The sequence below is a fragment of the Tachypleus tridentatus genome, unplaced genomic scaffold, assembly GCF_004210375.1.
Source record: "Tachypleus tridentatus isolate NWPU-2018 unplaced genomic scaffold, ASM421037v1 Hic_cluster_2, whole genome shotgun sequence".
NCBI lineage: Eukaryota > Metazoa > Arthropoda > Merostomata > Xiphosura > Limulidae > Tachypleus > Tachypleus tridentatus.
In genome coordinates, this window is record NW_027467782.1 from 45,813,577 (window position 1) to 45,830,453 (window position 16,877).

Consider the following 16,877-nt stretch of genomic DNA (forward strand, 5'->3'; position numbering starts at 1 on the left):
AAATAAAGTCAACTTTACACCCTTTGTGTTACAGTCCAGATAAGTTAGTCGTTTTAAGACACTATGTGTTACAGTCTAGGCGAGTTAAAGCCAACTTTACACTCTTTGTGTAACAGTCCAGATGAGTCAAAGCCAGCTTTCTACAAGTTTACTTGCAAGTCAAAAAAGGTTTTGTCAGCTCTACTGCAGTACTTCCATATATAGATGTGCTCACCTGTATGTTCCAATAGAAAGTCTTTTCACAGAAGGTTCCACACAATTGTACACAGATATGATGGAAGCAAGGACAAACAAACTGATAATGAAGTACACTAGGATAAAAAGTTTTAAAAGATTATTGTAGATGTTCAACGATGAAGAAGCAACATGACAGTAAAGCTTTACTCACTTATTAATTTTCTATAGCATTAAATATTTGTCAAAGATCATGAACAATACTGAATGTTAACTTCAAGCCAGTCACTGAAAGAACCAGTGATCTTTTGTACTTTAACTTCTCACACATACACACGAACACTCTACTCTTAACAGTAAGTTAAGAAAGGGGTTTGAAAGGGGTTGTGTAACTGAGTGTCGGAATGTAGAGGGCGGGCTTAGATGTTTGAATATATAATTTTATATAATTTATTTTATTATTATTATTTATTATATTATTTTTTAATATAAATATAAAGGTGTTCCTTTGTATTGGTTTATTTTGCACTTAAGTTGTTGTATAAGTAAGGCTTCTTTAACAATTTCACAAACACTTTATTCCTACCTACACAAAACCAACTCACGCACATCACAAATATACAGCATCCCCAAACCTCATAAACCAAATTGTCCATTACGACCAATGATGTCCACATATGAATTGTTTAATTACAATCTTGGTAGACATTCTCCAAATATGTAACATCAGCCAGCTCATTTATCAAAGACTTTAAATTTCAAGTCTAATCTTAATCAACTTAATCATAAAGCTTCAATGGCCAGTTTCAATGTTATATCCCTCTTTACAGAAGTTCCAACTGCTGAAGCCTGCAAGATAGCCTTAGAACTCTATATCCAAGACCCTAACCCATCTATAGACATTCCCAGCAACCCTCATAGAATTCACCACGATGAAGACAAGTGTCATGTTCAACAACCACAACTATATACAAACAAATGGCCTAAGCATGGGCAACTCAGTATCACCAGTTCTAGCCAATATTTTTATGACACAAGTTGAAACACAAGCAATTAACACAGCATTACATCCACCACTATACTGGTACAGATATGTAGATGACACGATTATGTAGATTCACATCTACAGAACACATACTTAATGTTTTCAATCACATTAACGCTATACATCCTAACATCAACTTCACATGTGAATAAGAAGGAAGCAATCAAATATCATTTCTTAAATCAAAATTACAAGAGCCGATACACAATTTAAAACAGAAATCCACCGAAAAATCACCCATACTGGACTATACATTCCTTGGGACTCAGTACATAAAACAAATCAAAAACTCAACATACTAAGAAACCAAATAAACACAGCCATAAAACTATGCTCACCAGACAAAATTAACGATGAATTAGACAAAATAAAACAATACTTCATCAACATCAATAAGTTTCTACAAACCGTGAGAATACATTATATACACACCTAGACATAAAGCAAAATCAACCAACAAAAGTAAATATATCTCCCGAAACCATATACTGCTGCATACCATATATGCATACCATACCAAAAATATGACATTCCAGTTAATACCAAATTTATTAAAAACCCAAGCACAAAACTGAGGTCTATACCATGTAAAAACTACACTGACAAACATCACACAAACATTATTTATAAAATACAATGTGATAACTGCCACGACTTCTATATTGGAGAAACAAGTAGAAAAATGGAAACCAGATTCAATGAACATAAAAGTCACCTTCACACGCTTTTGAACACTGCAAGTCAAATTAACACAACGTAACCATAAAAAAACACTCAAATACTAAATAAAGAAACAAACATAAACAAACACAAAATTAAAGAAGCCTTACTTATACAACAACTTAAACCCAAAATAAACCAATACAAAGGAACACCTTTATATCTATATTAAAAAATAATATAATAAATAATAATAATAAAATAAATAATATAAAATTATATATTCAAACATCTAAGCCCGCCTCTACATTCCGACACTCAGTTACACAACCCCTTTCAAACATGCGGTCAGCTTCCGTCAGTCACCTCTCTTTCTTTGTGAACCTGACGATGACCGAAGAAGGTCGAAACGTTGTTCGCTCTTCTATGTAAAATATTTCTCAACCCTAACGAGCCGTTTTTACATATACACAAGTGTTATGTATATTTATATATTTATACACAGGCATGTATTAAAAACTTCACAAGTCTTAACATCTCCCAGTGATTATACAAGTAGTTCCACATGACTTATTACCTTACAAATACAAACTTTTAGATTGATTTAGAAAGTTACTCACTAGACAATAACCAAAAACTCTGATAATTACAAATGTCAGTAATTATAAAACAAGTGAAATAACTGGCCTCAAAACAATTTCAAGTGATTAAGGGTGGAACGTCTGGATACTGATAACAAAATATATAAACTATCATACAAAACTAAGAAAATACAAGCTGAATGTAATGAACATTTTTTTGGCAAATGACAAGAAAATTGTTACAATCTGGAAAATAAATGAAGTAATTAATTTGTGAAAGTAATCAGTGTAAGATTTAGTCACTTTGAAGAAAAATAAATTACCTAGGTAATCATAGAAAAAATATAACAACAGTAGCATTGCACCCATACACAGGACAAACACAGCAACGAGAACTGGTGAAACGTTCATGGAACTCTCCTCGGACTCGGTTGCTCTTTCAGGCTTCCCATGATGCTCTCTTCTGGACCAGGTAATTTGGTTACCTCCTTCAAGTGACTGCTTAGCAATGCAGGTAATTAAACAGTAAAACACGTTATTGTTAGAAATACAGAACTAAATACTGGGAGTGACATTTAGATACGTATTTTTGATACTTAAGTAAATGTCTTAATGAAAGGGTATAACAAAACATTAAGTATTTTCAACATAATACTGGTTTGAAAAATTTTAAATATACAAGTTCTTACATATATCTTAGCAACTTAAAAAACCTTTGGTCTATACTGGTCAAACTTGACAAATTAGAAAACAAAAACATAAATGGTTCTGAACTGATGTGAACTTACAGTGACTGCCGAACAAGTCCTGACCAAAATGATCCTACTGCAACAGTAAAGACTGCCACAGCCCAGATGAGAAAAAGGCTAAAATCAATGTTAAAGGAATCGGGAGCATAAAGTAGAACCTTGATATCATCACTGAAGTTCTGGAGATAAACAAAACAAGTTCTCGTTAGTACCTCACAGTATTCTGAAACACTGAAGATAAACAAAACAAGTTCTCGTAGCACCTCACAGTATTCTGAAACACTGAAGATAAACAAAACAAGTTCTCGTTAGTACCTCACAGTATTCTGAAACACTGAAGATAAACAAAACAAGTTCTCGTTAGCACCTCACAGTATTCTGAAACACTGAAGATAAACAAAACAAGTTCTCGTTAGTACCTCACAGTATTCTAAAACACTGAAGATAAACAAAACAAGTTCTCGTTAGTACCTCACAGTATTCTGAAACACTGAAGATAAACAAAACAAGTTCTCGTTAGTACCTCACAGTATTCTAAAACACTGAAGATAAACAAAACAAGTTCTCGTTAGTACCTCACAGTATTCTAAAACACTGAAGTTTTGAAGATAAACAAAACAAGTTCTCGTTAGTACCTCACAGTATTCTGAAACACTGAAGATAAACAAAACAAGTTCTCGTTAGTACCTCACAGTATTCTGAAACATTGAAGATAAACAAAACAAGTTCTCGTTAGTACCTCACAGTATTCTAAAACACTGAAGTTTTGAAGATAAACAAAACAAGTTCTCGTTAGTACCTCACAGTATTCTGAAACACTGAAGATAAACAAAACAAGTTCTCATTAGCACCTCACAGTATTCTGAAACACTGAAGATAAACAAAACAAGTTCTCGTTAGCACCTCACAGTATTCTGAAACACTGAAGATAAACAAAACAAGTTCTCGTTAGCACCTCACAGTATTCTAAAACACTGAAGATAAACAAAACAAGTTCTCGTTAGTACCTCACAGTATTCTGAAACACTGAAGTTTTGAAGATAAACAAAACAAGTTCTCGTTAGTACCTCACAGTATTCTAAAACACTGAAGATAAACAAAACAAGTTCTCGTTAGTACCTCACAGTATTCTGAAACACTGAAGTTTTGAAGATAAACAAAACAAGTTCTCGTTAGTACCTCACAGTATTCTGAAACACTGAAGATAAACAAAACAAGTTCTCGTTAGTACCTCACAGTATTCTAAAACACTGAAGTTTTGAAGATAAACAAAACAAGTTCTCGTTAGTACCTCACAGTATTCTGAAACACTGAAGATAAACAAAACAAGTTCTCGTTAGTACCTCACAGTATTCTGAAACACTGAAAATAAACAAAACAAGTTCTCGTTAGCACCTCACAGTATTCTGAAACACTGAAGATAAACAAAACAAGTTCTCGTTAGTACCTCACAGTATTCTGAAACACTGAAGTTTTGAAGATAAACAAAACAAGTTCTCGTTAGTACCTCACAGTATTCTGAAACACTGAAGATAAACAAAACAAGTTCTCGTAGTACCTCACAGTATTCTGAAACACTGAAGTTTTGAAGATAAACAAAACAAGTTCTCGTTAGTACCTCACAGTATTCTAAAACACTGAAGATAAACAAAACAAGTTCTCGTTAGTACCTCACAGTATTCTGAAACACTGAAGTTTTGAAGATAAACAAAACAAGTTCTCGTTAGTACCTCACAGTATTCTGAAACACTGAAGATAAACAAAACAAGTTCTCGTTAGTACCTCACAGTATTCTAAAACACTGAAGTTTTGAAGATAAACAAAACAAGTTCTCGTTAGTACCTCACAGTATTCTGAAACACTGAAGATAAACAAAACAAGTTCTCGTTAGTACCTCACAGTATTCTGAAACACTGAAAATAAACAAAACAAGTTCTCGTTAGCACCTCACAGTATTCTGAAACACTTAATATCAAACATTACCGTTGAAGACTCTTCTGATGTCTAAAAACATTGTTTAAAATATATAATAAAAATTCCAAACTTAAAAATAAAGTTAATGAATGAACTTTAATGTATGTTCTGTGACTCTGGTAGCTCAACTTTGTTACAATGTTTTTCCACACACAAATTATTTTAAAACAATGATATTTATTATTCATTTATAAAATTTTCTTTCTTCTTTTTAGCACTGTCAATCAAGAAATATTTACTTTTATTTTTCAGATTTTTTTTTTATTTCTGAAACATAAAACCTTTCGGTTTCATATCATTCAGTTATTATATTTATTTCTACAAATGTAAAAGTAGCAACGACTAAAAGAAAAAAATGTTCCTCATATTTTTATCTCTCCTTCTTTGGCTAGCTAATTTGACTTAAATATCACATCTACACTTTCTATTACTTCACAGCTTCAGCTGACCCCAGTTTATATTTACACAAAGTTTTTAGCCCTCTAAACTAAAGTTCAGGTCAACTAAAAAACAAAAGGAAAAGTAAGTGAACAATGACAACTGTTTGATAACATTAAGTTACAAGTTATCAAACTACTGCAGATTATCAGGTTATTTCAACTGTTTTTATCTATTTTGTTTCAAAGTTTATCTCTTTAATCTCATAATTTCCTGGTTATTCTGGCAGAATAATTTACACATTTTCCTAATAATTGTCATCATACTTTTAAAAAATTATATTTTCTTAATTTTGTATGTAACAATATGATTTGGATTAATTTTCAGACAAAGACACACAAATGTTATTGGATGCTGTTACCATCTAATGGGTAAATTGGGATTTTCAGACAGATGCTGGGAGTGTCCGCTCTGGTTTAAGAAGTTAATTAACATGTTATAACATTCTTTGTCATGGTTATCAGTTTAAACGAAATTATAATATTTTTTTCTTTTATAACTAAATGCCAGTTACTAATTAGTTTTCATCACACATTTCATATAACAATCTGCTTCTGTCTGATGGATTCCAGCCAATGTTCAGATATTCCAGTGAGCTTCTACCAAATTAAAGCTGTTTAAAGACTTACTTGTATCAATTTCAAGTAAGCATCATGTTTCTCCAATATACTCCTTGCTTCATCTACATGTGTGCTTTACAACTACAAGTTGTTGTTTAGTGTTAAATACAGTATTAGTTGGGTCGACTGTAGTTATCAACAACTTAAATGCTCTATTGCTTTCACATACAATGTAGATGTTCATTGTTCTTTAAAGTATACTGTACTTTTTATTATTATGATCTTTGCCACACTGGATCTAGCAAGTTTGTCTTGTTGCTATTGAGAAAGCTACACAATGAGTTATCTGTATTTTTACAACTGTAGGTAATTAAACCCAAGTTTCATCGTCATAAGCGTTCAGCGTCACTGTTTCTTTTTTATTGTTATTTTCGGTGCTACTCAGTCAAACAAATACACCTTCAAATATGGAAGACTTTCAAAAAGGTTGAATGGTCGTTTACTGAAAATATAAAATATTATTATTCATTTATCAAAGTTACATTGGTAGCTTTAAACTTTTTAGATCATTATTGTCGTGTAACAGTTTAGTTGAAATCTAGTCTCTACTCTATTTCTTTGTAAAAATACCCTTGGTCTCACAGGGTTTATAATTTTGGGTAAAAAAAAATGTTGCAATTTCATTAAATAACTTTAAATAACTCACATCTCTGTACTTGTTATCATTTGATAACTGTTGTATTTGTATACCAATCATTATAAAATATTTTATATATAGGTTAACTTTTTCATGCTGAACTCACCCATTGTTCACGGTAAAAGGATTAAACACATTCATGACTACAGAATAAGTTAAAATGATAAAAACCCTACAACCCAGTGTTTCGAAATTTGATTTTTTCTTTTCTTCTAGGCCAGGGTTACCAACCTTTGGCACTCGCGACATGAAAATGTAATTGATGAAATAAAATTAATGTTATTCCAAGCTACTTCTAACAAGGCTACGCGTCTCCCCTGCCAACACCCCCCCTGGGTGGTCGCAACCCAGCGGTTGGGAACCCCTGTTCTAGGCCAAACTAAAAAAAAGGTCTACCTTTCAAAAACTCTTAGGTTATATGGTTTTAATCACTGTATATTATGACTTATTGAACTGCATCTTTTTTGGACATCATGACAATAAATTAAGTTAGTAGCTATGTACACTTACCTTCAGTCGTCGGGCAGAACCATGAGAGATTAAGGCCACTGTAATGTTGATCTCATGTGCTAAAGAGCTATTCACTTTTACATCATTCTGAAACAAAACTTCATAATTTAGTGTTTCCATTTCTTCCTCTGATCATAGATAAATTTTATATGACATCATTTTTAATACCAGTTTTTTTTCCTTCAATAGGTTTTCCAAGTTTTCAAAAATTAGAATAACTAGAAACACATACACATCAGACCTTTCAACTTACAGGCTTCTCAAGGGTATCAAATGTTTCCTTGTTTGCTCATTTTCCTAATACACACACACACACACACACACACACACTATCTTTTGCAGCTTCTTCAGGGTTAATATACATAACTATTTGTTAATTATAAAACTGCTTGTAATGTTCCCTGGTTTTATACATTAACGAATATTCTAATATTAAACAGTTATGTACAGTAACCCTGAAGGAGCCACAAAGGTGAAATGTTGGTTCAAATAAAAATGTATTATTTTATATTTATCTGGAGCGTAAAGGTCACTTTTTCTTCACATTAAAATGTGTAAATTCCTCCAATATGCACCACAAATTTTGAAATACATCAAAAAACATAGTATCATCCTTACACACAAGTTACCTAGCTTGAAAAAACTGAATTCATCATACTGTTATTTTACCATGCGAAGATTGTCTTCCTGTTTGTCTTCAGGAAAACATACGATAAGTTTACTATGGTAACAGTTTTGGATGTTGATTTCATGAGTATAATGTTCTGACACTTAAGGTAATGTATGACTTTAACAAGTGTGGACAAATATACAAATTATCAAAATGTTCAATTTACACCCCAATAGTAATTTTCAAAATGTTCAATTTATACCCCAACAGTAAGTAATTATCAAAATGTTCAATTTATACCCCAACAGTAAGTAATTATCAAAATGTTCAATTTACACCCCAATAGTAAGTAATTATCAAAATGTTCAATTTACACCCCAATAGTAAGTAATTATCAAAATGTTCAATTTACACCCCAATAGTAAGTAATTATCAAGATGTTCAATTTACACCACAATGGTAAGTAATTATCAAAATGTTCAATTTATACCCCAAGAGTAAGTTCTTAGTAAAATGTTCAATTTATGCCCCAATAGTAAGTTATTAGTAAAATGTTCAACTTATACCCCAACAGTAAGTAATTATCAAAATGTTCAATTTACACCCCAATAGTAAGTAATTATCAAAATGTTCAATTTACACCCCAATAGTAAGTAATTATCAAAATGTTCAATTTATACCCCAAGAGTAAGTAATTATCAAAATGTTCAATTTATGCCCCAATAGTAATTTTCAAAATGTTCAATTTATACCCCAATAGTAAGTTATTAGTAAAATGTTCAATTTATACCCCAACAGTAAGTTATTAGTAAAATGTTCAATTTATACCCCAATAGTAAGTAATTATCAAAATGTTCAATTTACACCCCAACAGTAAGTAATTATCAAAATGTTCAATTTACAAAATGGTAAGTAATTATCAAAATGTTCAATTTATGCCCCAATAGTAATTTTCAAAATGTTCAATTTATACCCCAATGGTAAGTTATTAGTAAAATGTTCAATTTACACCCCAATAGTAAGTAATTATCAAAATGTTCAATTTTCACCACAACAGTATGTAATTATCAAAATGTTCAATTTACACCACAACAGTAAGTAATTATCAAAATGTTCAATTTATGCCCCAATAGTAAGTAATTATCAAAATGTTCAATTTATGCCCCAATAGTAAGTAATTATCAAAATGTTCAATTTATGCCCCAATAGTAAGTAATTATCAAAATGTTCAATTTACACCACAATGGTAAGTAATTATCAAAATGTTCAATTTATGCCCCAATAGTAAGTAATTATCAAAATGTTCAATTTACACCACAATGGTAAGTAATTATCAAAATGTTCAATTTATGCCCCAATAGTAATTATCAAAATGTTCAATTTATGCCCCAATAGTAATTATCAAAATGTTCAATTTACAAAATGGTAAGTAATTATCAAAATGTTCAATTTATACCCCAATAGTAAGTTATTAGTAAAATTTTCAATTTATGCCCCAGTAGTAAGTAATTATCAAAATGTTCAATTTACACCACAACAGTAAGTAATTATCAAAATGCTCAATTTATCCCCCAATAGTAAGTAATTATCAAAATGTTCAATTTACACCACAAATGTTCAAATTGGTAAGTAATTATCAAAATGTTCAATTTATGCCCCAATAGTAAGTAATTATCAAAATGTTCAATTTACACCACAATGGTAAGTAATTATCAAAATGTTCAATTTACACCACAATGGTAAGTAATTATCAAAATGTTCAATTTATGCCCCAATAGTAAGTTATTAGTAAAATGTTCAATTTATGCCCCAATAGTAAGTAATTATCAAAATGTTCAATTTACACCACAACAGTAAGTAATTATCAAAATGTTCAATTTATCCCCCAATAGTAAGTAATTATCAAAATGTTCAATTTACACCACAAATGTTCAAATTGGTAAGTAATTATCAAAATGTTCAATTTATGCCCCAATAGTAAGTAATTATCAAAATGTTCAATTTACACCACAATGGTAAGTAATTATCAAAATGTTCAATTTATGCCCCAATAGTAAGTAATTTTCAAAATGTTCAATTTATACCCCAATAGTAAGTTATTAGTAAAATGTTCAATTTATGCCCCAATAGTAAGTAATTATCAAAATGTTCAATTTACTCCACAATAGTAAGTAATTATCAAAATGTTCAATTTATGCCCCAATAGTAATTTTCAAAATGTTCAATTTATACCCCAATAGTAAGTTATTAGTAAAATGTTCAATTTATGCCCCAATACTAAGTAATTATCAAAATGTTCAATTTACACCCCAATAGTAAGTAATTATCAAAATGTTCATTTTACACCTCAATAGTAAGTAATTATCAAAATGTTCAATTTATGCCCAATACTAAGTAATTATCAACTGCAAGTGCAAACCAAGAATAATATTACAAAATGCTTTAGACTTTTGTGCAACATGACAAAGAACATACCACAAAGTCCACAGAGGTGGTTACCAGTAGTCCAGCTCCATTAAGCTGATGAACCACCTCAGCCCGAGATACTACACTACAGTTGCTGTTTTCAACCAGCACTACTTTTTCCTCAAAACTTGGGTGAGGCTCAGGTGGTGGTGTATCACAAAATTCTGAGTCAGACTGATCAAGAAGTGACCTAAAGTCCTGAAAATGTAAATAATGAATCCCCATCTCCATTAAAAGTTTCTGAGAAACTTTCTATTATTCTTTAAAAAAAAAAACACTATTTAAACAATATTTACAATCTTACAAACATATCTTTAACTTTTGTTGCTGTTCAAACTTTAACAAAATATTTTCTGCTAAGTATACTTTCATAGATCCACACATCAATCTTATATGAAATATAATTCTTTCCTTTACAATTAAACAACTTGTTTCCTACAAATAACGTACAAAAATACACTTTCTCTCAACAGCTGTTTTGATGCATTAAAAATTGCTATACAAACTTATTTCACTATGTTTCTGGAAATGTATCCACAAATTGATTAATATTCATTCCTTTTTTCTTGAAGCAGGCAAAGTATAGTGTATCAAAAATGTAAACAACGTAGAGAATTACACTGACCAATACACATTTATTACAAATTATATGAACCGTCTTTTCAAAGTAAAACCAACATCAAATTATTTTCACGATAATTATCAACTTTACAAACTAAATACCTTGTTATATTTAATTCCCAGGTTGATTCTACTCAAATTAAAACCTTTCCGAAAATAAATTAAAACGACATCACACTCAGAAAGAGATTTGTTTAGTAAATGCTCTGTTTTCAATACTCAAAAAGTCAATTATTTTCAGCCCTTCTGGTATATAATATTACTCATAGGAAACCAGATAAGTACTGAACAAATTAACATAAGTTATCAATACTACTCTCTGAAACACACATATTTCAGATATGGAAGACTTTTGGAAGGACTGATGGCCATTTAGTGAAAGTATAAAATACTATTATTCATCTACACAAGTTACACTAACCTTCTTCCTTTTGACAGATGGTAAAGAAGAAAAGTCTTCAAAGTAAATAATACAGAAATCTTCACTTCCTGAAGATAACTCAGCAGTAAGAACACCATACCTGTAACTTGCACCAGATACTTCCTGAGAAAGTAAAAACAACAATTTGAGTTAAACATCTGCATAACATATTTAATTTTTAACCTTATTCATTTTATCATACCACATTAGTCCCAGCCATTAAATATGTCAAATATTTATACCCAGTTGAAAAAAAACAAACTTGCCATACAAATAATAACAAAACTAAGCTTGTGACAAACTTATCAGTCCTCAGAATGTATCTAAACTACTACAAGAGAAAAAGAACCTTTAATATTAAGTACTATAAAGCTAGTGCCATTCATGTCACAATATTAAATGCTATTGCTCAGAAAACAAAACTGTAAACAAAAATAAAATGTGGCATTTTACTATATTATTTAAAAACTACTAATCCTTCTGCAACTGCTATTCACTTGCTCTTGGAAAGTTTTGTTTGTAGCTAAGTACAAAGTTAGGCAATGGTCTATATGTGCTTTGCCCAACACAGCTACTAAAACCTGGATTTAAACAGTAAAATTCACAAACGTCATTCTAAAAGTTGGTTACTGTGGACTGTTATTTAATGCAATTTTCTACTACTCTCAGAAGCTATCCATCAAGTGCGGTCATTTCATACTGTCTTTCCTATTGCTATTTTACCCTCAGTCTTTCCAGTAAAATTATTATTTGTACATTGAGTTCCTAACATTGGTGCAGACAGCCATCATGTAGCTTTGGGTGAAATTCAAAAAGATACCAAACAATCCTTGCAATGTGTCTCAAGCATTTTAACCATCTCCTACCAACAGTGTTCATCAACTTTATTTTCTTACCCACCAAAAATTTTGCATCCATTTCTAAAATTACCATTAATTACTTATCTAGAATGAGCATTTCACCGTTCGGTAGCCTTTAACTTACTAGTTTCCTTTCTGCACCTTTAACTTACTAGTTTCCTTTCTGCATTAAATTATTGTACCATTAACATGAATAGTTCATTCAAACAGTCACCAGTCTCTCAGGATTTCAGTGATCTTGACCCAAAAGTTTTCAATTTATAGTTACCCATACCAAAACGTCTCATAATTTTACTGTGCTTAAGTAAAAACAAAATTTTCTAGACACATAACAGTTGCTATGATAGAATAACAACTTTGATGTTAACCAAACCCAAAATAAAAATTCTGATAACCAGCAAATCACATAGACAACAAATAAAGTCATGTTTCTACAAAAAGAATCTTTCCTACAACACTTTACACTATAAAAATAAACGTTGAAGGTGTATATTGTGGGAGATTAATTTCAAGTATTAAACTTAAGGATATTTTATTTCAATCTAAACGTTGACAACACAATACAAAATCTCAGTTTAAATATCTGATAAAACCAATAATATCACTGCAAAATATAAATACAAGAGGAAGAAGTTTAAGCTACACAAATTTATCTCAAATCATTTTAAATGCAACAGTTTTAAAAACCTAATAAAAATACTAGTTACTCATAGAAAACTATTTGACTTGTGTATTTCACATCTCCTATACTGTATTCACCAAATTACATGAACAAAACAATTAGAGTCCTGTACTTCTCATCACTGTCTTTACCTATTAAATTAAACAAAACAATTAGAGTCCTGTACTTCTCATCACTGTCTTTACCTATTAAATTAAACAAAACAATTAGAGCCCTGTACTTCTCATCACTGTCTTTACCTATTAAATTAAACAAAACAATTAGAGTCCTGTACTTCTCATCACTGTCTTTACCTATTAAATTAAACAAAACAATTAGAGTCCTGTACTTCTCATCACTGTCTTTACCTATTAAATTAAACAAAACAATTAGAGTCCTGTACTTCTCATCACTGTCTTTACCTATTAAATTAAACAAAACAATTAGAGTCCTGTACTTCTCATCACTGTCTTTACCTATTAAATTAAACAAAACAATTAGAGTCCTGTACTTCATCACTGTCTTTACCTATTAAATTAAACAAAACAATTAGAGTCCTGTACTTCTCATCACTGTCTTTACCTATTAAATTAAACAAAACAATTAGAGTCCTGTACTTCTCATCACTGTCTTTACCTATTAAATTAAACAAAACAATTAGAGTCCTGTACTTCTCATCACTGTCTTTACCTATTAAATTAAACAAAACAATTAGAGTCCTGTACTTCTCATCACTGTCTTTACCTATTAAATTAAACAAAACAATTAGAGTCCTGTACTTTCATCACTGTCTTTACCTATTAAATTAAACAAAACAATTAGAGTCCTGTACTTCTCATCACTGTCTTTACCTATTAAATTAAACAAAACAATTAGAGTCCTGTACTTCTCATCACTGTCTTTACCTATTAAATTAAACAAAACAATTAGAGTCCTGTACTTCTCATCACTGTCTTTACCTATTAAATTAAACAAAACAATTAGAGTCCTGTACTTCTCATCACTGTCTTTACCTATTAAATTAAACAAAACAATTAGAGTCCTGTACTTCTCATCACTGTCTTTACCTATTAAATTAAACAAAACAATTAGAGCCCTGTACTTCTCATCACTGTCTTTACCTATTAAATTAAACAAAACAATTAGAGTCCTGTACTTCTCATCACTGTCTTTACCTATTAAATTAAACAAAACAATTAGAGTCCTGTACTTTCATCACTGTCTTTACCTATTAAATTAAACAAAAAACAATTAGAGTCCTGTACTTCTCATCACTGTCTTTACCTATTAAATTAAACAAAACAATTAGAGTCCTGTATTTCTCATCACTGTCTTTACCTATTAAATTAAACAAAACAATTAGAGCCCTGTACTTCTCATCACTGTCTTTACCTATTAAATTAAAAACAATTAGAGTCCTGTAAACAATTAGAGTCCTGTACTTCTCATCACTGTCTTTACCTATTAAATTAAACAAAACAATTAGAGTCCTGTACTTCCCATCACTGTCTTTACCTATTAAATTAAACAAAACAATTAGAGTCCTGTACTTCCCATCACTGTCTTTACCTATTAAATTAAACAAAACAATTAGAGTCCTGTACTTCTCATCACTGTCTTTACCTATTAAATTAAAACAAAACAATTAGAGCCCTGTACTTCTCATCACTGTCTTTACCTATTAAATTAAACAAAACAATTAGAGTCCTGTACTTCTCATCACTGTCTTTACCTATTAAATTAAACAAAACAATTAGAGTCCTGTACTTCTCATCACTGTCTTTACCTATTAAATTAAACAAAACAATTAGAGTCCTGTACTTCTCATCACTGTCTTTACCTATTAAATTAAACAAAACAATTAGAGTCCTGTACTTCTCATCACTGTCTTTACCTATTAAATTAAACAAAACAATTAGAGTCCTGTACTTCTTCTCATCACTGTCTTTACCTATTAAATTAAACAAAACAATTAGAGTCCTGTACTTCTCATCACTGTCTTTACCTATTAAATTAAACAAAACAATTAGAGTCCTGTACTTCTCATCACTGTCTTTACCTATTAAATTAAACAAAACAATTAGAGTCCTGTACTTCTCTCATCACTGTCTAAATTACCTATTAAATTAAACAAAACAATTAGAGTCCTGTACTTTCTCATCACTGTCTTTACCTATTAAATTAAACAAAACAATTAGAGTCCTGTACTTCTCATCACTGTCTTTACCTATTAAATTAAACAAAACAATTAGAGTCCTGTACTTCTCATCACTGTCTTTACCTATTAAATTAAACTATTAAATTAAACAAAACAATTAGAGTCCTGTACTCTCTCATCACTGTCTTTACCTATTAAATTAAACAAAACAATTAGAGTCCTGTACTTCTCATCACTGTCTTTACCTATTAAATTAAACAAAACAATTAGAGTCCTGTACTTCTCATCACTGTCTTTACCTATTAAATTAAACAAAACAATTAGAGTCCTGTACTTCTCATCACTGTCTTTACCTATTAAATTAAACAAAACAATTAGAGTCCTGTACTTCTCATCACTGTCTTTACCTATTAAATTAAACAAAACAATTAGAGTCCTGTACTTCTCATCACTGTCTTTACCTATTAAATTAAACAAAACAATTAGAGTCCTGTACTTCTCATCACTGTCTTTACCTATTAAATTAAACAAAACAATTAGAGTCCTGTACTTCTCATCACTGTCTTTACCTATTAAATTAAACAAAACAATTAGAGTCCTGTACTTCTCATCACTGTCTTTACCTATTAAATTAAACAAAACAATTAGAGTCCTGTACTTCTCATCACTGTCTTTACCTATTAAATTAAACAAAACAATTAGAGTCCTGTACTTCTCATCACTGTCTTTACCTATTAAATTAAACAAAACAATTAGAGTCCTGTACTCTCATCACTGTCTTTACCTATTAAATTAAACAAAACAATTAGAGTCCTGTACTTCTCATCACTGTCTTTACCTATTAAATTAAACAAAACAATTAGAGTCCTGTACTTCTCATCACTGTCTTTACCTATTAAATTAAACAAAACAATTAGAGTCCTGTACTTCTCATCACTGTCTTTACCTATTAAATTAAACAAAACAATTAGAGTCCTGTACTTACCTCATTCACTGTCTTTACCTATTAAATTAAACAAAACAATTAGAGTCCTGTACTTCTCATCACTGTCTTTACCTATTAAATTAAACAAAACAATTAGAGTCCTGTACTTCTCATCACTGTCTTTACCTATTAAATTAAACAAAACAATTAGAGTCCTGTACTCTCATCACTGTCTTTACCTATTAAATTAAACAAAACAATTAGAGTCCTGTACTTCTCATCACTGTCTTTACCTATTAAATTAAACAAAACAATTAGAGTCCTGTACTTCTCATCACTGTCTTTACCTATTAAATTAAACAAAACAATTAGAGTCCTGTACTTCTCATCACTGTCTTTACCTATTAAATTAAACAAAACAATTAGAGTCCTGTACTTCTCATCACTGTCTTTACCTATTAAATTAAAACAAAACAATTAGAGTCCTGTACTTCTCATCACTGTCTTTACCTATTAAATTAAACAAAACAATTAGAGTCCTGTACTTCTCATCACTGTCTTTACCTATTAAATTAAACAAAACAATTAGAGTCCTGTACTTCTCATCACTGTCTTTACCTATTAAATTAAACAAAACAATTAGAGTCCTGTACTTCTCATCACTGTCTTTACCTATTAAATTAAACAAAACAATTAGAGTCCTGTACTTCTCATCACTGTCTTTACCTATTAAATTAAACAAAACAATTAGAGTCCTGTACTTCTCA

At 30.6% G+C, this 16,877-nt stretch overlaps 1 protein-coding gene across 1 annotated transcript in view; it reads right to left on the reverse strand.

The window, feature by feature from the left end:
* The window catches only part of LOC143242295 (signal peptide peptidase-like 2B), a 50,572-nt gene that overhangs the window by 22,133 nt on the left and 11,562 nt on the right, over window positions 1-16,877 (reverse strand). Inside the window, exons 2-8 of the mRNA XM_076485657.1 lie at window positions 11,507-11,629; window positions 10,474-10,662; window positions 7,389-7,475; window positions 3,249-3,388; window positions 3,044-3,068; window positions 2,784-2,958; window positions 215-311 (exon numbers count right to left, since the gene is read on the reverse strand). Of these exons, the coding sequence (XP_076341772.1) occupies window positions 215-311; window positions 2,784-2,958; window positions 3,044-3,068; window positions 3,249-3,388; window positions 7,389-7,475; window positions 10,474-10,662; window positions 11,507-11,629 (836 nt within the window). The remainder of the gene's footprint in view (window positions 1-214; window positions 312-2,783; window positions 2,959-3,043; window positions 3,069-3,248; window positions 3,389-7,388; window positions 7,476-10,473; window positions 10,663-11,506; window positions 11,630-16,877) is intronic.